General features: G+C 40.0%; 1 protein-coding gene across 5 annotated transcripts in view; it reads right to left on the reverse strand.

Annotated features, from left to right (window-relative positions):
• Window positions 1-22345, reverse strand: part of kif21b (kinesin family member 21B) — a 64996-nt gene that overhangs the window by 31657 nt on the left and 10994 nt on the right. For all 5 annotated transcript variants that reach the window (XM_025010185.2, XM_017434603.3, XM_017434608.3 and 2 more), the window contains exons 2-14: window positions 7418-7640; window positions 6913-7095; window positions 5840-5989; window positions 4265-4399; window positions 3761-3940; window positions 3528-3643; window positions 3207-3402; window positions 2067-2256; window positions 1865-1928; window positions 1426-1656; window positions 665-788; window positions 390-528; window positions 29-217 (exon numbers count right to left, since the gene is read on the reverse strand). In XM_025010185.2, the coding sequence (XP_024865953.1) occupies window positions 29-217; window positions 390-528; window positions 665-788; window positions 1426-1656; window positions 1865-1928; window positions 2067-2256; window positions 3207-3402; window positions 3528-3643; window positions 3761-3940; window positions 4265-4399; window positions 5840-5989; window positions 6913-7095; window positions 7418-7640 (2120 nt within the window). The remainder of the gene's footprint in view (window positions 1-28; window positions 218-389; window positions 529-664; window positions 789-1425; window positions 1657-1864; window positions 1929-2066; window positions 2257-3206; window positions 3403-3527; window positions 3644-3760; window positions 3941-4264; window positions 4400-5839; window positions 5990-6912; window positions 7096-7417; window positions 7641-22345) is intronic.

Raw genomic sequence — 22345 nt, forward strand, 5'->3', positions numbered from 1 at the left:
GTACCCCGAGAACGTTAACCAAACTCACTGAGGTTCTGCAGCACACGGTCCCTCTCCAGCTGCGTGTCTCGGATCTTGTTTTGCAGCAAGATGAGCTTCTCCTCATACTGCAGCTTCAACATCATCAGCCGCCGCTGGCTGTTCTCCAGCTCGTCTATCAGCTTCTGCTTGATCTCAATCTCACAAGTAAGGTCTGCCAGGTCCGCCTGGAAGTTGGCTGCAGGTGAAAGGGAGAGTTAAAAACACTTTAAGGTCACACATATTTTGTAAAAAGAAATAAAAAGTCCACTTTCAAAACCCGTTCTTGCTTTCTTACATTATCTTTGAACTTTTTCATCATTTTAAACTGTTTTACTTATCTTCACTGTAAATGAGAAAACAGTTTGTACCTTTCTCATCGGAGTCTGAGCCGGAATCCACCAGACTTTCATCACTCTCAAAATCATCCTCTTCCTCCCTGCCCTCCTCCTCGTCTTCACCCTCGTCTTCATCACAGCCACTCTCCTCCTGCAGCGGAGACATGATGTCCTAAACACAAAGAGACAGACTCACTTTTACAACCCTTAAATTAATAAAACAGGCTCTGCACGTAACACACACATTTACACTTCAGTCTTTTATTCTGCTTGTTCAGAGACTAATAGCTATCGCACGTCCATCTTACCTCGGCGTAGTTGTCATCTGAATCGATCTCTCCGTTCTGTCCATTTTCACCACTTCGCCTGCTCTCTCCGTTCTCCTGAGTGTGCAGTTTCACCCGTTTCTTCAGACCTTTCTCTAGTTCTGGACTGCAGAAAGAAAATATGCAAAAAAAAAAAAATACTTACTACAGCAGGTTTTACCCACCAAAAATCCATTTACTTTATATAACACCCTGAAACAATAACCCAGTTGGCCCTACAGAAACACTTCCCCTCAGAAAGACGGTGCATGCTCCAAATATCCACTTTGAAACACTTTTGGGAGAGCTGCCAATTGCTTATAACTGAGCCATCTAAAGCAATTGACAAAGTCCATGTTAGCACATCAATGTTCATCCTTCCCCTTATGTTCTTAGGTTTTATTATCAGTTTGATCTTCTCCTTTGCTCACACTTGAACAGTTTTTATCACCAGTCCCATCTACCTCCACTTCCATGCTTTTAGACCACAATTAGCTCTCTTCTCTCTTGCGACTCGACAGCCAGCCAACTAAAAAGCTTTTAGTGTCCAATTTAGTGCTGATAGCATTCCATCTCTCCCAAAAGTCCTAAAGTCATAATTGACTTTGAAGTGGCTGTAAAGTAGAAAGAAAAGTATAAGCAGGGGGCGCGTATGTGGGCAGAGAAAACTAGTCTGCTGCAGCTTTTAAATTGCGCACAGGGTCACAGACAGGTGGGGGAGGCGCGGTTAGAAAGTGACTTTACATAAATCCGAGCCTTCTCACCTCATCCTCCTCTGCCTCCTCTCCTTCTTCTTCAGCCTCTCGATGTCCAGCTTGGCGCGGCGCAGGACGTCCGTCATCTCGGCCTCCATGGACTTGAGTACGGGAGAGGAGCCGAGGGGGTGTCCCGGGGCGGGGCTGAGACCGGAGGCCGGGAACGTGGAACGAGCGGAAAGCCGGGCCGCCTGCTTCCGCAGCGACTCGTTCATGGCCTCGCTCTCGAGAAGTTTGGTTCTGACAGAGAAGAAAAAGCGAGTAAACGAAAGAGACACGTTAATATTTTAGACTCATTAATGTCATTCAGTGAGATAAAAAAAACATTTTGGGAAATTTACCACTAAAACTTTTACTGTATGTGAATGTTTCTGAACAGCACCCTAAGATGACTTTTGGTGTGAATTGAGTTTAATGGTTTTTATTGTGGACGGGCTGGAGATCCTACCTGAGTTCTTCAACTTCTCTGATGTATTTTTGTATTAGAGTTCCGATCTCTTCATTGCCTTCGCCTAAAGGTCAAAAGAAAATGCACTTTGTGAAATTATCTTTAGCGAGTAAGGTAAAGTCAAGTCTTAAAAGCTTAATTAGAGGAAAAAACGCAGAGCTCAAGTGAAGTTTGAAGCGATAAAAGCGTCTCTCCCACGTACTTGATTTGGTGAGCAGAGTGCTGACCTCCTGGGCCAGCAGGTGAGTCACGCGCGTGTTGAGGTGATCGATGGTCTCCTGCATGGCCTTTACTCTGAGCCGCAGCGTCTCGTTATCCCTCTGCAGCATGGCGTTCTCTTGGTACATGTCGCTGTAGCCCTCTGAACCATCCTCGCATGCAACACGTTTCCCCTGCACGAAGTAAACAGCCAGCAAACGTGAAAAAAATGCCACAGCTGAAAAAAAAACAAACGGACGCGCTGCAAACAAAATGCGATTGTCTAAAATAAGTCAGCCTCCTCAAGCAGCTATTGTTGAGTTTTGAGGGCTTGACATTGACAAAAATCCAGCTGCCTGAAACAGAGAGTCACTATCTCATCCAGTCGCAGCTCGCAACACTCCATTACGTCTGGATTCTGACACATCACATCTCTTTTAACAACATCGAGGTCACCTCAGCGTCTCTTGTCACAGTCACTGCTCTTTAGTAACCGTGGTAACCTTCTTATTACACCAACAGACTGACAGCATAAATGAGTGCCTGTCTGATAGAGACCCAGAGGTCAAAGATGATGAAAAAACAGGAAACTTTCAGCAGAACTTTCTTGAATCTTAACATTCTTGCTTCATACTCCACATGCCGACAGTATTTGACTCCATACGAAACAAGATTTTCTTGTGTACGATGTGAACATGTGTTTATTACTTTGTAAAATGCTGATCTGCTGTGATTTAATCCTCCTAATTGTCACACAGCAAAGACGAGTGGATGTGTAAATGTTCCAGAAGTGATTTTTAATTTCACATATTCATCATTTGCTGCAGCAGAAATGGCCTCTGTAACACTATCCACTCTTACTCTTTGCAGCTTTGGCCATTTTCTTCTTCTCCTCATTTCTATCCATCATGTCACCTTCCAGCCCTCTCTTATTGCCTTATTAAATCAGTTACTCTGACACCAATGTGTTAATGCTCTTTTTCAACTTGCCACTTTCCATTTCTCATCTCCTTCCTTCTTTTGTCCAACACCCCTTTTCTTCTCCTCCAAACTCCCTTTTTTGCACGTCTGTCACTAACGGCGTCCCTCGCCGCCTGCTTCCTGTCGGCTTTACGTTCGTCTGCACCAGACGCTCATCACTCACCGCCTTGTACTCCATCAGCTCCATCTGGAGTCGGGCTATCTCGGCACGCAGGGCGTTGATCTGCTGGCTGGTTTTGTCTTGGTTCACCACCACCTTGTTCTTGATGTTTCGGGCGCGATTGGCGTACTTCAGCGTGTTCAGCGTCTCCATGAAGTCCCGGTCTGACGGGCTGACGCAGGCGATCATTATTGTGCGGCTGCAGAGGAAGGGGATAAACGGCTGTCGTAAGCAGCTGTTCACGATGAAGAACTCTCTCTTTTTATATTTTATCAATTATTTAACGACGTCTGAAGATATATTTGTCAGTGCACGCATGTGTACCTGTTTCCTCCCAGTGAGTCTTGTAACAGTCGGGTGAGTTTGGAGTCTCTGTATGGGATGTGTCCTGCCTTTTTTGTCTGATCACCTAAAGCGCTGATCACATTTCCCAGAGCGAGCTGACCCATGAAAGGGAGACACGTAAACAGCATTTTATTACGCAGAAGCAAAAGTACAGAGGAGGAGCTGAGCAATATGCAACATCTGAGAACAGAAAGTGGTTGTGTCTGACCCACCAGCCCACAGTTGATAGAGATTCCCTCTCGGGCCCTCTCGCCTGTGGCTCCAGTGCGTTTAAGCCTCTCAGAGCCAGCCAGGTCTACGAAGTGGAACTTGGCCATCAGCGTCTCGTACTCTGGCTGGGCGATGGGACCCGAGTCCACACCATTCACCTCCCCATTCTCCCCTCCTCCATTCTGCAAGTGAGAAAAGAGGAAAAATCAAAACACAGACAAGCAGGTTTCTCTAAAATTACAGCATTTTACTCAAAAGTGGCAATGGTTTCATCACCTCGCTTATGGCTTTTTTTAGATTTATATTCCTCTCGCAAGCTCAATAGTGGCATACAGTGGTAATTCTGTCTTGTCTTTCATTAAAAGGCGAAGCGAAGAGAATGATAAGACTAAAATAAAACAGGCCTCTCACTCTGAGCCTCCCTGTCATGATTTTCATTTCAGCGCTCTCTCTCATCTTTCGATTTTTAAGCATTCTACCTCCCAGCTTCAAGCCTCCAGTCTCACCATTTGCGGCTGCTGGCAGACTCTCATCTGACAGAGGTGGATGGTGAAGATGGCGTGCGAGCGGGAGCTTTGGGCGTTCATCTGAGTGCTGGCTGTGGTGCGGGACAGAGCGCCGAGCTTCAGACACTGCAGCAGCTGAGGAGCGCACACAAGACAAAAGAGATTTGTTTTTAATTTGAAAGAAAGAGGACAAATCAATGACAAAAATCCAACCAACTGAGAAAGAACTAATGACTTCATATTTTTACATTAAAAATATGGTTCCTTCCTGCAACGCTAAACAAAAACAAGGTAAAGGTAAAGAAAATGGATGCATGGATCATTTTCTGTGTGAACCTCTACAGCAAACATCCAACAGGGACCATGACCTTTTTCCTCCAGACTGTAACTGTAAATATACGTTTCTCATCAACTATTACTCGTTCCAAGGCTCTAAATACAGTTCATACATTTTGATTACAAAGGACAAAAAGACTTCATGGGGTGAATAAGTCTGAGTTAAGTGTCCTTCATTAGTCGAGCCTTCTTTGTCATCATTAACCTTTTTCTTGTTTTTGACGTCTCAGAAGGTTGTTGGCAGCTCCTATGCTTCGTATATTTAGCTTTTACCACACTTTGCCTCAGTCAGTCAGCCCTCATCCACCTCTTTGATTGTTAACATCACTAATTTTTACATGACATGGTGTCATGGGAAACTTGCCTAAAACTAATGTTTTAAACTTTAATATTAAGTTAAATAGTTAATGTTTGGTGTTGAACATTTAGCTTTGCACCATCACATCAAACAAGCAGAGAAAAGGGTGAAATGAAGTTAAGATAAAGTGTTTAAGGCAGTTGAGACTGTCCAGAGCAGCAAATAGCAGAGCTCTTTTACTGCTTTTTTTATTGTTTGTTTTATAGTTTTGTTTTTTACTAACTTTACTGTGTTTAATGCCATTTTGGTTCATGCTAACCTTCAACTAATTTGGAAAGAAATGATTTGAGTTTCTGTTGGTATCTGGAGCAGAAGAGTGCAATGAATTGCTTTTAAAAAAGCAAATCTAAACCCTGTTTGATGTCAACTTTAGCAAAAATTTAGCAGACTCTGGAGAGATGGTGCCCTGCTTTACATGGCAACTTTACATATATTACAATCATAAAAGAGTCAGGAAAAAAACCTTTGTGCCTTTAATACAAAATTGAGCATAAGCTCCAAGATGAACGATACACATTAATCTTGTGCACAGACAAAAAAACACACATACGCTACCAAAAACATACCTCCTTGGTCAAAAACAAAAAAAAAGTACGATGATTTTTGCAGAATTGAGCAATAGAAAAAATGGAAAAAAAAGGAAGTGTAAAATTTCATGACACAAAAATCCTTCTACAGCAGTTGAGGGAATAGATCAGTCATTTTCATACTGCCTGATTAACATTCAGCATGAAAACAGAATACCTATCTGAAACTCACCTCAAAAATCTGCAACATAAACTGGTACAAGGTGAAGGTTTTAACATCTTCTGCAGGTAAAATTAGCAAATTTCTGACGGATGTCATACCACCAGCTGCTTACACACAAAACATGGACCCACCTCCTCCTCTGAGTGCACCAGTCTGGAAGTGACTCCTGTGGTGTAGATGCTGCCGTTGCCGTCCTCGTGGATTTTGATGTTGGACCTTCTGCTGCGACTCTCTGGATCTCTGGCTCCGTCGAACAAGTCCAGGATCTCCTCGTTGTACAACTATAGCACACACACACACACAAGTCACCACTCTACGGTCCTTATGTTGAATGTTTACCACAAGGTTGATCCACCGTCTTAACATTATACACCATAGCAATTTAACATTGTTAAGCGTGTGCTAAAAATGATTAGCTTCTAAAAACAGAGGCTTTTGCTCTCATTTGCTTTAATAAAATCATCTTGTTGAAACACAGATCTGCAGCCACAGCAGTCAAAATAATGATCTCTCTGCAAACAGGGAAGGCTGAGGTCACAGAGGTCAGCTGAAAGCTCAGCTGTTCCCACCTAATGCCAAACACACACACACACACACACACATCTGTTTACCATCAACAAAGATAACCTTCTGACCTAAAACCCTACAGAAAAAAACACACTAATAACAAGGAGCAGAACAGATAAAACAAATAAATAATGACAAAAATCTGGATGGAAAACCTATTTGTTTATCTATACTAACATTTCTTTTACAAACTAAGGATTTAGGTAATCAGATGACACCCACACATACAACCATACCCTCCCTAATAAAGCTTAAACAATTACAGTCTAGAAATCCCCAGGGAAAATGATTACTAGTCATATATCTGATTTCTCCCACACAAGCATCCCTCCCTCCCTGTGATTCTTCGCTCTTATCCATTTTCTAGCCCTCAGTGATGAGGAATAATGTCAGAGGTAATGGCAAACATTAGTCAGGACCAACAAAGCACGAGCAGACGCTGCAGCCCATCTGTCTTCGGCCTGTCACTTCCTGTTAGTGGAATGGGAGTTTGATCCTGTTGTCTCCTCTATTCTGTCCCATCTGGTTAGAGTTAATGTGAACCAACATCCAGCACGCACGCACACATACACACTCGCGCCTAAACTAGCGGGCAAAACATTTTAGATGTTGGATGAAGTAATAATTTGTCGGCCACCTCCAGGAACTGGGCGCTGACTTTAAACTCCGGCGGCTGGATGCCGGCCTCCTGGGCTCGCAGCCTCTGGTTCTGGATCCCCTCAAACAGCTGGTGGACAGCCCGCGGGATGATGCCCTGCTCCGGAGGGCTCAGGCTCACATCAAAACCCGTCCCCATGGTGTAGGTCTTCCCTGAGCCCGTCTGAAACACATCCCATCAACAACGAGGAGAATTTACTTACATGCAAAACATAGAGGCCCGCTTCTTACATTATGTATGGTTACTGAATGTCAAATCATTCAATTTTAATTAACTTAGTAGGAATGTGTGTGTCTGTATGCACTGTGTTGTTTTTTTGTTGCAAACTTGATAAGTGTGTGTCTGCGGCACTTCTTTTTAATCCTTGATGTGACCTCAGCTGCGACTGACACATTATTAGAGCTGTCAACATGCACAGATAGCAAAATGTAAATCAGTAAACTATCTTCAGCATCTGCAAAAGCTCCAAGCTTTGCTTTCGTACCTGTCCATAAGCAAACACGGTGGCGTTGTAGCCCTCTAAGCAGCCCTCGATCAGCTTGTACACACAGGTCTGGTAGATGTGCTGCTGCTCCGACTCGATATCAAACACAAAATCATACGTAAAGGCCTTGTCCTTTCCCAGCAGGACCTGTGGTTCTTCAGGTGTGACCAGCGTGCATACATGGCACCCTTCTATCTTCTCCTTGGCCATCTGAGGACGAATCCTGAGAAAACGGGACAGAAGGCAAGAAGACAATCAGTGAATCCAGATAATTATGACGAGACGACACAATCCGACATGGAGCATTAGCTCCTTCGCACAAACTCGGCCACATCGCGATGAGCCCGAAGTGCTTCAGTGCGTCACACTGATGAACTGTGACTGTCTGTAAGGAACAAGCTGTAAACAAGAAACAATAATACATTAGGACGAATTCAAAAGTAATCCTTCAAGGAATCAGACCTTAAAAATTACCAGATGAATAATAAAGGACACATTTAGAAACAGTTCTTTTCAAGACAAAACCAACCAAATGTTTATTTTTCAACCATAAATACATTTAGAAACATTTCCAAGTTATGTTTAAAAAAAGATCCCATTAGAATACATTTATTTATTATGAATATAATTGAGTACAGCTGATTATATAACATTAATTCAGCCAAAACAATCTGAAAGTGAAACACTGACATCTTCCAGAGAGATGGAGAAACATAAATATCTGCAGTATCTTCTACGGACACCTTGTTGACACTTTCCGTCCAACCCTCTGTTGAGCAGCCAAGCTAAATGCTAAATGTTTCTATTTTATCTTATCTACTGACTTTTTACTCATTTATCCCTGTTGTAGATACAAAAAAATGTACATTAAATTATTATAAACAGGAAATGCCTTGGAGAAACCTTAACTTAAAATATGAAATACAGCTATTTCTACAGAATATTTTACGCTATCTTGATGTTTTATGTTGAGAGAATACACCCAAAGCAGAAAATCCACTGCAGTAAAAGTCTTAATCAGATTGTTTTCACTTCCTCCTCAACACCTCTGGTGGTCAAATATTTAAAAAAAATGCTGCAAGAAAGCTAAGAAGAAACCAAGAAATGGACCATTTATGCAGTAAATGACCACACCTAATCTGAATTTCAGCTCTGTTCTATTTCAAAGACAGAACAGTAACAAAGTGTCCAATCTTAATTTATATTGAACAAGAGAATAAACAAAAGGCAGCAACAGGCAGGTCTCTTACATGTCCTTGCAGGCTCCTGAACGATTTATTAGCTTCCCTTAGAGTTGTAGAAAGATACACATTCTAAACACGTATGCATTCATTTTTTTTCCACGTTAATTAAAGCTAATTTATGTGTAAAACAAATTAGGTTGCCTTTTTAAAATGCTTTTCATCTGCTGATAAATACTACAATGATCTGAGCTTGTAGTAAAGACGTATAGGAATGAGGTAAAATCCCTCCAAAAATTACACGAAAAAGTAAATTTCTTTGACTGACCACAAGAGGAAAAAGATGACAACAACTATTTTACATAATAAAACTAACAAGACATCTTTAACAGTTTTACAAAATCCAAGTCATTAGATTAGACAGAGAAAGTGCAGAATGAGGCGTTAAAAAAAGGACACTTCTGGGAGGTACTTGCATTTTGGTGCGCATACAATGACAAGAGGGAAAAGGGCTATTAGGTCATTATTCCAGCTGCTGTTAATCCCTCTTCTCAGGGCGTCGAGTTCTGCTTGGTTCTTCATCCCGACAGGAAGTTCACCGCAGTTAATTGCTTTCACCTGACAGCCCGCTCGTAAAATAATCCCCTTATAAAATGAGCACAAAAAGAAAGGAGCCCCCCCTCAGGAACATCTTTGAACTCACTGACGAACGAGGGGTGAGCATTTGAGTTTTTAAGATCATTTTAAATTACCGGTGGAAATTCTGACAGGCAAGAGAACTGATTAGGTTGGATGGAGGTGTTAGAGACAGAGCTTGTGCTGCAGGGCTGATTACCAGAGAGAAAACAGAACAGGGAAATGTTGCTCTCAGATAGTGGAATGTACATTAAAAAACTGTCAGACTGTATTTTGGAGGTACGGTGCGGACACACGGAGGAGTAATCACTTTAAAATGCAGGGAAAAGTAATGAGTTAGCATTTATCAAAACACTGGGTCGACAACTCCACATTCTAAAAGCCACAGTTTAATCCTCACTGGATGCAAATCAACTTCCCCCCACACACACACCACGGCTGCACCAGAGCGTCCCTACGGGATGCTGCAGCGAAACAACGCAGCCACACACAGCTGTCGTAAGACAGAGGGCAAACCGCAAAGATGTCCGCGCAGAAACTCTGGAAACAAATGCTGTGCACATCCAGCCCTACAAAAACTACTGTATTATCTTCAATTCACACATGGTTCCTCTCAAGCTTGCATTAAGTTCCACACCCACCACTAACACACACACAGTTAATCCCTTCACCACAAGTCTATACGGCGCTACAGAAACACACACACACACACACAAGGACATCTCCTGGTCTTCCTTCAGGCACAGAGGCATCACAGAGGAGAGTTTTATAGAAAGAGATTAAATACATTAGAATTGTGCAATTCAGCAGCAGCGTGCTAACCCAGACAACCCTATCAAAGGCAGCTTGGCTTTAAAAGCAGCTTGCAGACTGATGAGGTTTTTCTTCCTCTCTTTTTATTACTGGATGTGACCTTGACACAGAGGTTAATGCATCGAAAAGTGCTGCTTAAGCCAATTATAAACATACAGTGGATGTGGCAAAAAGAGCAGCACATTGGCTTCTTACAATAGACTTAACTACAGCAAGACTGTGTGTATATTAAATTCTATCAGTAGTTTTAACTAACATTTACAGTTTAATGTTAAAAGAAAGGACAAAAGGACGGAAGGAAGGAAGGAACAGTAAAGAACAGCTATGTTAAAGACTTTTTACCTGAGCTGACAGCAAATTTTTTATTTTATCTTTCTGTGTTTGCATTTATGGTCATTATAAATTACCATTCTGGGAGAGAAGACTTCTGGTTTTTCTTTCTGCTACACCAGAATCACAAGGTGAAAGTGTTCATGTCACTGCAGAGAATTTAAAGTTTTACAACAACACAAGCATGACTGAATAAGCCTTTTGTAAAACTGTCCATGGTATATGTTCTTAATTTTGAGCAATGATTTTATCCATCGTTTTGTGGGCGTCATTCACTAAACAGTGTGAACATCTTACATTAAACATATGCAACAATTCATGAATACAAAATACTGCATGTGCTTCTTTGTGTCAACGTCTCATTCATTACTGTAACTTAAGGGTTATTAAACTACTGTTGATTTTTTTTAAATGATTTTTCTTAAAAACTCCCAAGGAAACTCTGAGCTGATGTACATCTTTCACATTTATATTTATTATAATACACATTACTCAAAAAGAAGTGATCCAAAATTTCATGACTACAAAATATATAAGAGTTGGTTTTATAATTCTGTACATGTAAATATACTAACAACTTATTTAAAGTCAAGTCAGATGTGATGTGTAGTCACCTGTGTGGATCTAATTTTATCAATAAAGTGTGCAGCAGTGAAGTTTTATCTAAAAGACAGACTTTTGAGCTTTTAAGGATTAGAGAAAAATCCTAAATAAATATAAAAAATATACAACCAAGAGGGGTTCATAAAGTCTCCTTTGGTAACCCTAACATCATACTTTATTAGAAATGATGACACAACTGCAAACGCGCAAAGTTTTTATCTGGCAAACTCCTACATTTGCCTTTTTGGAAAGTCATCAGTGGCTAGTGTTATATATTCTCGTTTAACAATAACAATGATTAATGTTTTTTGTGGTAATAATCATATACTGTGCCAAAAAACAGCACTGAAATTCCTGATGTCAGTTACCATGGTAACTGTCATAGTGAGCCCTAAAATTTCAGGAAAAAAAATGTTTTGAATTACTGGTTTCCATTCATTGTGAATGTTTATTAATGGTAGCCAACACTGCATTCAAAACCCATAATGGGAAATGACCACAGTGGGTTGGAGGTTGCAGATGATTTATGATTTATTTATTTAAAAAGGAATAAGTATGAAGATAAGCTAGCCAAAAGGCTCATTTTTATTATGAGTCTTTTTTCACTGTGGGGGTGTGAGAGGTGCACAAAGTTAGCAGTTTTATTTTCTAGTTAATTGCTATGATGGAGTCTAAAAAAGGGAAGAATTTGGCTGCGTTCACACTCAGCATTCAGATTTTTTTGCCCCTATGTGACACATATTGGATTTTTTTTCATGGCAGTGTGAACCTGAAATATCCAATTTCTTCATATCCAACTCAGGTCTTTTCAGTATGTGGTATTGAATCAGATACTTATTTGTTGTTTTTCAAAGCGACTGCAGTGTGAACGCTCATGCCGCGTTTCATCTGACTTTTACGTCGAATGAAAGGACAAAGGTCCCTCACGTCAAAGTCCCCCCACTTCTGGCTCTGACTCTGCATCCATTTAAAATCTAATGTGAACGACCACACAAAAAGACTGGATTTGGGCAAAAAAATTGAAATGGAACCTTAAGACGTGTGAAGTGCTCATTTTTTATTTCATTATCACTGAGTAAGAAGAAAAGCCACCCTAAAGGACCAATGAAAATTCTGATGATTCAAGCCTAAAACACACACACACACACACACCTATAACAATGAGGTCGTATCAGATGCCCCACAGCCTTCAATAATCAATTGACACACACAACCACACCACAGCTCAGTTGGATGAGTCTTTCAGCCAACAAAGAATGGGATCCGTTGCATCGATTGGAAGAGCCAACATTTCCAATGTGCACACAAGCCGTGCACACAAAGATCCAGACTCAGACCACACATTCAATAAAACACATCCGATTCTAAAATTAGCCCTTAACTCCACAATCCAATCCAGACGTGATGGAAGTGTGAAGAAAAGCAGATTATGAATCCTGGATGTGGCACATCAAAGTGTCTGCTTCTTTGGGAAAAAGATTCAAATAAACAACGGGGATAAACAAGGCCAGAACCCATCCCTACAACTTAATTACATTATTTTAGAGAAAAAAAAACGTTTCTGTGTGGGTTAATGTAAAGGATCAAAATTTATCTTCACTAATTGCCCAACTCCTTTATTGGAAGAATTAAATTAAACTACTAGACAGTAAAAACAATCGTAGAGTCAGAAAGTCATTATTCACGTGCAGTTATTACAGGAAATTAATCCAACCATACAGCTAATTAGACTCGCCTGTAAGGATGCAAACAAAGGTACAAACAGAGTAACTTTAATATTCCAGCCTTTCAAGCATCAACATTTGCTGCTGCAACACATAAAAATAAAATTCTCTGCAACATGAAGGACAGCAGGCATCGCTTGACATTTTCAGCTTCTCTCATATAATTCCTGGTTTTGAAAAACACATTTTATTTGCACCAGCTGTTTTAGGCTGGTGATGAAAATTCATAATATCAGCAAGTAACGAAGAGACCGACCAACAACCATCAGGACCTAACAGGTTCAGAACAGCTCAGTTTATTGTTGAATTTTATTGGTTGTGTTTTTGAAAAAACGAATCTAGCTTTGAGATTTTTTAAAAGGGTAAATAAATGATCTTTCATAACTCAGCTTTGTGGTCCCAATATGTTAGCGGTCTGTGCAGGTCTTGCATGTGTTAAGGTTTTTGCCTTTCAGGCAGGACATCCTGCTAACTGGACCGTGAAGAGTCACAAGACTGCAGCTGAAAAACGAGGGTCGTTTGACTAAATTGTTGGCTGATCACATTTTGGTTCACATGAATGTACAGGGTGATAAAATAGTGGTTTTAAAGCTTGACATGGTTTCTAAATCATAACACATTCATTTAGTAAAGAAAATATGGCATAAAATAACAAAAACTAACTTTTTAATTTGATAAATCTGAATATACTATTTAAAACTTTCACTCTACAGTTTATTTAGGTAAAAACCTTATGTTCATTGATTAACCCATGTGCCAGAGAATTTGTCATGATGAGAGAAATAAAAAGCAAAAGTATTCTTAACATTTGCTAACAGAGATGGCATATTATAAAACATGGTGCATTATGGGGTATCAAAAAAGTAAAGAAGTAAAACAGTAAAGAAGAGACAGTACATGGTCAAATTTTAGCATAAAGAATCTGCTTCTAATGCAGTTCTGCCAAATATCAGTAATATTTCAAAAGATTTAATGTAGCATTTCACTGGGTTGCAACTGTTGGTGACTCGTTTGTGAACAACATTCGTGAAGGAGTCCTCAAAATGTCTCAAAACGAGACAAACGTTTTCATTTTCCTCATGTGAGTCGTAGAGACGAGTGGCCTTGTCGCTTGAATTTTAAACATGTTCAAACAATAATTTGTTCTTTATCAAAATAGAGTTGTTGCGTGCATCTCAACTCTGTCTCAAACTCTTCTCGTCTTAGTTTCCGTATTTCTCGAGCTGTATTTTGACACCTGAACAGGAGGATCTGAGGCTACAGCCCAGAATGTCCAGGTCTAAAACCCACGCTGATGATAAACGATAGTGAAGAAAAAACTGGTTCAAATCTGCCCATTTGCATTTAAAAATTGTACTCCAGTAGATTGACTCATAAACGTGGGGGCAGCTGCCAAGGCGGGTACCATGTGGGCATCAAAAAAATGTGCACAGCCTAGAATACAGTTTTGCAAGCTGTGAACACAAAATCAGGCCGTGAAGAAGCGTTTTATGCTCTTCCCTCTGTTGCACATGATTAAAGACAGCCCACTTTCCAAGGAAACTGCACAGACTTCTTAAACCCTTACCACTGCATGCATGAGCGCACACAGGCGTTAACACCAGTGACTTATGACATTCTGTTGGCGCCGAAATCCCAAACTGCAAATCTTAACACCCCATTGTGTCCACTTACGCACTAATCTTCACCTGAAAGTCAACACAGGACTGACTGTCCATTCGCATCCCAGGAAATAGCCTGAAACAAATGCCCGTTCTGCGACCACCAAAAGGGGTGGAGGGGCGACTAATACATTCAAGATGGTGTGATCACTTCCAATAATGAGCGAGAGCCTTTTTTGGCCTGTGCATATGCAGTGCTACGTGTGTAAGCTGGCAGCGTTGTGCATGCATGTGTTCATGTTCAATCAACCTTCAGGAACAGGCCGGTGATAGCCAGAGTTCATTTCCCTAATGTAAACACTTCAGTTAGGACACACACATGCTCACACACACACACGCTCACCCTCACACAAAGACAGAGTTAATAGTATTCACTCGAGCTGTGAGTGTTTCAAAGCGCTCTTGTCCGTCCTCTGGCACAGAGCCAGTGGAGGAAGCTGCTTCCCATTTAACACTTGTCCTTTAGCATAACATCTTCACTTTCTCAATGAACAATAATCGGAACAAGGCACAACCCCTTTTTTCCTCGGCTATCTGTGGTATTAACTTTATGATCAGTCCACTGCAAAGTGTCTTTTGTGCTCTTGTCCATCTTTCCACCTCCCTCTGTTCTGAGCCCTGCCTCAGTTTACTGCCAATAAAAACAGACCACCAGGGTAAAAGCTCCAAACAGCCGAGGCCGTTAAAGGGCCTGTTCCACTTTCCTTTTCCTCCTGATAACAGGGGAGACTGATCACTAGTGTGGACTTTACTTATCTACCTCGCTTCCTCACCCTCTCTGACTCCCTTTTGTTCCCCCCACTGACCAAGTGTCGCCCTCTTAATGGAAAAACACACAGCCAAATGCTTTGTCTGCTCCTTAAAAGCCGTTTTAAATGCAAACACCTGTGGCCATCCCCGTCCTCCCATTGAACAGACATCCAAAAGCTGTTGACAGATAACTCAATAGTCAGCGTGATATTCAGGAAGTGTCAAGTTGACTTTTACTTGTAGAAAAAGGAAAAAAAAAAAACAACTGAGTGAATGAACAATCTGCATGGAAAGGCTCTGATCAGTAGAACAGCAGTGTGGGATGGATTTTATTTTAAAATCAGGTTTAACAAAGCAGGAAAGCTGAATCAAAATTCCCAAAACCTCTAAGATTCTCCCATGAATTTGACTTAAAAAGATGAACTGCCTTGTGAGCAACTAAGAAAGTCTTGGATGGGAACAACATAGAGAAGAGTTGTCCTTAAGGTCACTTTTTAATGACTGAGGCAGATCAAGCATCCAAGCAAATGTGTTAATGTCTTAACTAACTTTTCAAAAATGTTAGCATTTAGGATCGTCCTTTAAGTTGCACAAACAGCTGGTGTCATCTAGAAAAGTTGATAAATATTACATAACCCTGCAGGTTCACCAAGGGTTTACTGTACAAGTTATTGTTTTGGTTTTATTTTCCCACATCTTTGCTGTTTTGGTTCTGTCACTCGGCGATATTATACAGGCAGCTGATTCCAGAGGAAAGATTGTGACAAAAGTTCATGTAAGGGTCACATATTACCCTCCTGAGATGGAGTTTAAAATAAACTGAACAAATGAGAGAAATAAACTTCTTCTGCAAACAATCGATTAGTAAGAGTGTAAGAGTGTGCTTGTTTATCCAAGCGATCCAATATTCGATTCATATGGGCATTTTTAAATATGCAAGGCAACAAACCATTTAAACATCATTTTGCAACTTGCTCAAGAAAACCAAAAGACAAAAACAAGAATGAAAGCATCAAATTAATGAAAGTAGCCGCATTCCTTGAAGGAATGCATAACACCAACCGCCTTACATGTCAAAGTTTTAAACAAATATGTCATGTGATCCATGCTGGAGGTGAGTCTCAGCTACTACCACACCAGAGTTTAGCTCAATATGTGTAAAATTACGTGAATTTTAGACGCTTTTGTGTTTGCTAAGGTCAGTTAGCTGCAACGGTCATCTTGATTTGGATCGACTTTAAAAGTTAATCAGTTGCAGATACACGTCCAATAAGTTTTAATAAAATCTGTACATTGACTCATGAGATATTTTGCTAACAGACAGACAAACAAGCACACAGACAGAGACGGACACAGACCATCACATTATAGCTGTGGGCGATAATAATGAAACTGGTAAATCTTACATGAAGTGAAAGCTAAATTTTGCAATTGAGTCCAGATAAAAGTAGCTTTTATAAACTTTAAGAACTGAAGTGAACTCCACAAAGAACGTCCCAACATGCTGGCCTGCTGAGTCTACATGCATATGAATCAAATGATATTTCATTGATATTTTTGAAAGAAAGTATGAAATCAGCCATTCTGTTCATACTGAAGCCGTTTCTTCAGTGAAGACATGGCAGAGTGTGTGAATTAGTTCTTCTTCATTGCACAGCTGCACCACTTTTCATTATGTTTGTCAGCAAAAAGCTGAGCTGTAGACTCTCACTAATGCTCCCCATTGTTGCCAAATTAGCTACTTGTCCACATTTTTTTAATAAAGCAACTTGTGTTAAATGTTAACAACATGCTGAGCAAAACAAACAAAATAGTAATTCTACATGCAAATACAACTCAAACCAAAAACCAGACACTGTTAAAGTTTTTTTGGTTTTGGAACAGCCAAAGTCTCATTTCCAAAATATTAACTGCAGATTAACATGCAGTTCTTAACTATGTGCAGATGCATGCCTTGAAAATTGAAAGGCAGTTGTTTACATTTTGTTTTTTTTAATATACTTATGTTTTGTTAGGAGTAACAGAAAGACTTAGACGTGTTCTAATTTTAACAGAAATTGCTTAAAAAGACAAATAAGGTTGTGTTTTATTTTTTCAAACAAGTTATTCAGATGTAAACCAGGAGGTTCAACACAAAGGCTTTTATTCTTGTCAGTCAGGTGAAAGAAAGTCACAGAATGACAAAAAAAAATCAAAATGCCTTAGGCATACCAAACAAAAAGCCTCTGTTGTTGCTGTTAAAACTACAGAGGACCTAATTGTCAACACAAAGTTTCATTGTTTGGGTATTTTATTTATTAATCACACCATAATAGTAATAATCACTCAAAAAAAAGTTTCGTTTTTTTTTTTTTACCATCTATTTTGAAATGTTTGCTTACTAATTTGTCTAACACCAAGCTTTGAGGAGCTTGGCATTAGTTGCTACTTAAAACCATACACCAGCAACCCATCTGTTGACCTTTGACCTTCCAATAGACTCCTTTCATACGTAAAGAATATTAATAATCAGAACAACAGAGACACAAGAAACAAGGTAATGAAATAAGCCAAGGAAGAGTGAGTGTGTTGCCATATTTACCTGCTTATTATAAGGATGATCCATATTAGAAATGCATGGCGAAAATAGCACGTCATTATTTAAAAGTTACCCTGCACCCCCTAATTGGAGCAGAATGGGGGGGGGGTTGTATGTGGGAGCTGGAATCCATAGCTCCAGGATACATGTGAACATGTGAAAACAATGAACACTCCTCCAGTTCTTTCATAGAAGCTTAAAAATATTCACAGCTGAGAGGCAGAACGACATCTGCAGGAGCACAAAACGATCTCTGTATGACGAAGCAGTCCACCGAAAAATAAATAGCTGTCCTCAAAACAAACCAGACCCCGTTGGAAGCGATGATAAATATATCTCCACTGTCACCTGATTCTCTGTACTGAATCAGAGACAGGAATGTAAAATGTATCAGAGCATCGTCTCTTAACTCCTGATTAACTTTATTTGCCAAGTTTTCTTTGGATGAATGATGGCTTAGAAAATGAGCTAAAGCAGAGGAAGCAGTTTCCAGATGTCGACCAGTAGTGTCCATTCACAGTCTTGTACTTCCGTGGCACAGAAAGCGGATGATTTGTTTATACAGTATATTTACAACATGTGCACATCTCTTCATATGGGGAAATATGTCCTGATACGTTTAATTTAGGAATGATATAAATTGTATTTTATTTGAACTATTTAGTATACTTTTTTTTGTTTTAGTTTAGATAATCCTTTTTACATTCAGAATCAAAACAAGCTATTTTCATCAATACCTTCCAAGCAGCTGTGTTTCAGAACAAACCGCACTAAATTCAAACCACGTTTTGATTTAGATCAGTGAAACTTGACACCACAGATGATTATCACCTCGACATGATTATCTACTTAATCAGTGTTTCTTTCTATTTATGTTCGTCTTCCATTTTATGGAATAATCCATTTAAGGATATAAAGCTAAAAGATTATTTTCACATTTATATGCTGCATGTTTCTCCTGGGACTCCTAAAACCTGAGGTGTGCCTCTGTGTGATTTGTGACAACACAATCATGGCCTAAACTGTAACACTAATGTGGGAAACGGAAAGCTGGTTTGTGTTTGCAGTGAAAATGTGCTCAGCTTAGGAAAGTACACTTTGTAGATTTTAGTTAAGTTTGATCTAATTTTACAAATATAAAATTTTCCTAAGCGCTTCTTAAGGAAAATAACATTTTAAACCAGTACAAACTCTACAAAGATACAAAATCTTTCATTCTTCTTCCAAAGAGGAGTTGCCAAACACTAAGGTGTTGTCCTCCGAACTCCGGGCCTGTCGTCACCTGCTGACGGGAACCATCCCTTCCACACAGCTTCAGGATTGATCCGTGCTGCTCCAGCTGAACCACAGCCCCACCACACTGTCAGCTGCTGGGTGTTGTCTCCACATACACACCACGGCCTCAGCTCGTCATAAACACTTTGCTATGAAATAAATCACAAGCACAGTATCTACATTTATAACAGATTCAATCCCACTGATGTTAAAATTACCACTTATATAAAATTGCTTCTTGAACAACTGCCAAACTCAAAGTTTAGAACAAAAATCCCCATGCAAACTTTACATATTTCACTTCAGGCTCTGAAACATTTAAAGATAATTACCTTTATGTCAACACCACAATGGGAGACAGCTATCTGCCAAGGATAATAATAAGCCCTTTCACAAAATACTTCAAGCCAGGCCTGAGTCGCTGTCGCCCTGTCTCGGTGTGATTTGTGAAAGGGCCGAGGTGGCATGGGGTGTGTAAGTCAACCCGTTGTGCCTCCGAGCACCCGAGCGAGAACACAGTCAGCTCATGAAAAGGTAAGCTGGCGTTGCGGCTCGAAAGTTTGACACAACGATGACAGATAGTCTGTGAAGCCAACCAGACAAAAGGTTTAATATGAGAAAAGTCAGAGACACATTTTATGTGAGGAACTCCGGGTCAGTGAGGCCGAGTTACACTCCACACCTCCGAAGATGCTGCGCTCATTCATGAAAACCCACACTGTCGCAAGCAGTGGTCAGCTCCATTAGTGATTCATGAACAACCAGAGGAATCTTAGAGGGGCTCGACTGTGTGGCCGAACAGCTGACCTGTTTTGTGAAAGAGGTGTGTAAGAAAAACTGTACTGACAACAAAGTAATTAAAGTCAAATGGTATGCAGATGACATAAAATAGAATTTAAAAAATGACCACAAAACCCCTTTCAATAATAAAATAACAGTGTACAGCAATGTGGATATTTCAATGTATGTCCAATCCAAAAATATATAAAATGATCACCTAAAGGGCGCTTCAGTAACAGGTTTGTAGTTTGGTTTACTAACTAGAGCTTTGTTTTTTTCCTGACAAAGATTACCTAATCTCACAGAGATTACATAAACACAGGAGAATAGTGTCTCCATCTGGTTCTCTTCTGTTTGCCTGTATTATACCTCTGATTGCTGCTGTGTCATTAAAAGTGTTCAGATTAGGATTAACCCATTTGGGGGTCATTTGTCTGTTCCACTGCCTAAATAAATGACAAGCAGTATTTTCAGAAAAGAGGAAAAAAAAAAATTCTATTTATATTTTCTTACTACATAGACGGTAAGAAAATGATAACTCAGTGGCAACATATATTTTCAAAAAGCTTTTATAGGAAGCGTGCATGGATTGTTTTAGAAAATTTTTGGCTTACTGTGGAAGCAAAGTCTAAAAAAAAACTTGCATCATTTCCAAGATAAAAACTGGAAACACGGCAACATAAAGTAAATGTCCTGTGTGTCTGTGATTTACAAACCCAGCTGGGCTCTTATCGCTGCCTGTTTGAGCCTATCAAACCTACAACCCACAGCAGCCAAGAAAAGATAACTACATGCAGATACTTTCACAGAAGTTCTCAACTGTATGACGAGGAGAACAAGTCTTCTTTAAAAATACAAAAACACGTAATTCATTTGTTCAGACAGTTCTTACTGAAGGTTCCACAGTCTGATGAACTATGATCAACACAGGAATGAAATATTAACTGAACAGTAATGAAATAAAGGCCTTTTTTATTTTTCAAGTTTTGTTTGAGATAAACGTACAAAGGGTGGAGAGAAATGGGTGCGTAACAAGCAATAAAGACACCTCTGGATTTAACCCGGGTTATAATTGTTCTGCAAACATCCTATGTTAATCCAAGACATGAGGGTAAATCCGATAGCAGCAGTTTTTGTCATACGTACACCTGATACAAAACTTCTGAAAAGCTGTGGAGGTGGAGCAACTGAATGCCCGATGAACAATTTATCTTTCTGACGTCCTCTTGCTGTGGCCGCCTCTTTTATGAAGGACAAAATGAGAAAGAGTGAAAATGAGAATAAGAGAGGGCGGATGAAACAGCGATTCAAGGAGAGCAGTGCACGTTTGACATGAAACGCCATGAGAACTCAGGAAATTACCTCGGCCTATTTCGGGTTAGGAGCTCTGGGCATATCAGTGTCTCTGGGACGAAATGAGAGAGGCCCTGAGGAGCGGGAATGGATGGAGGGGAGGCAGACCAACGGCTGTTAAGGTCAAAACAAAATGACTAAGTAGAATGAATGGATGAAAACAGGGGAGCAGAACAGAAATGTGTTCGTTTCGAGATCAGATGGTCACAGCTTTGTCCAAAAATGCAGGATTTAACACAGTTTGAATTTATAAATCTAAGCAGAAATAATACATATATCAATTTATCCAGCATATAATTCAGAAAAAAGCTTGTGGGGAGCTGTTCTGTACTACCTTAACTACATGCTGACCTCAGGACGTTAAATTATTACAATGCCAACAAGCAGATTTGATATTTTCAATCTTGATTATTTGATAATTTGTCCAAAAGGACAAGATAAAGCTGTAAAAAGTGATTGCAGTTTTGATGGCATTTGATTTTAGTTTACTAAAATATTGGCACAATAAACATTTGATTTTAAAACTATCTATTCTATGGCAATGTATCTACTTATTAGATCAAACTTCCACCTCATAGCTACATTTATTCACCACATAAATGTACTTATTAGCATCCTGAACATGGTAAACAGTTGCTGTGTAATTACTCAGTGTTTTCTTACTGACTGAGAAATTAGGATTTTCTATTAACAGTTTTATGTAAATAAACACTAAGCCTAATGAAAACCTCTCAGAGCTTTTCACTAAATGCCCTGCTCTTTACAAACTTCCTGCTATCTGACAAAAACCTACAAGCACGTTGAGGCTGAAAGATTTTGAATATCGAGCTACAGTAGGCCCTTCTGTGCTGCCGCCCATTTAATCAGTGCTGACATTGATTTTCTGGATCAGCTAACTGCAGTGATTCTGCACATAAAACCATCAACTGTCTCTCTTCATCCAGTTGACTCTCTCAGCTCTCCATCTGTCTGCTGCTCCATCCATCACAATCAACTCAAGACACTTTTCCCATAAATGTGTGTGCTACGCTCTTATTGTAATCAGCTGAGTGTCCGTGCATAAATGAAATAACACAGTCTCTGTCATGGCGGGTTATAGAAGCGGGCCATTCACTCCAAAATCTGTGACACTCGGGCGTCCAATCCTCTTCGTGGACTCGACATCACAGCAGGCCAGCGGGCCTGTGGCCAAAAACACATTCATAATTTCAGATGCTGGTTCAACTCTCTCAGAAGGAATAGCT

This window comes from Kryptolebias marmoratus, linkage group LG4, assembly GCF_001649575.2.
Source record: "Kryptolebias marmoratus isolate JLee-2015 linkage group LG4, ASM164957v2, whole genome shotgun sequence".
In the NCBI taxonomy this organism is placed as follows: Eukaryota; Metazoa; Chordata; class Actinopteri; order Cyprinodontiformes; family Rivulidae; genus Kryptolebias; species Kryptolebias marmoratus.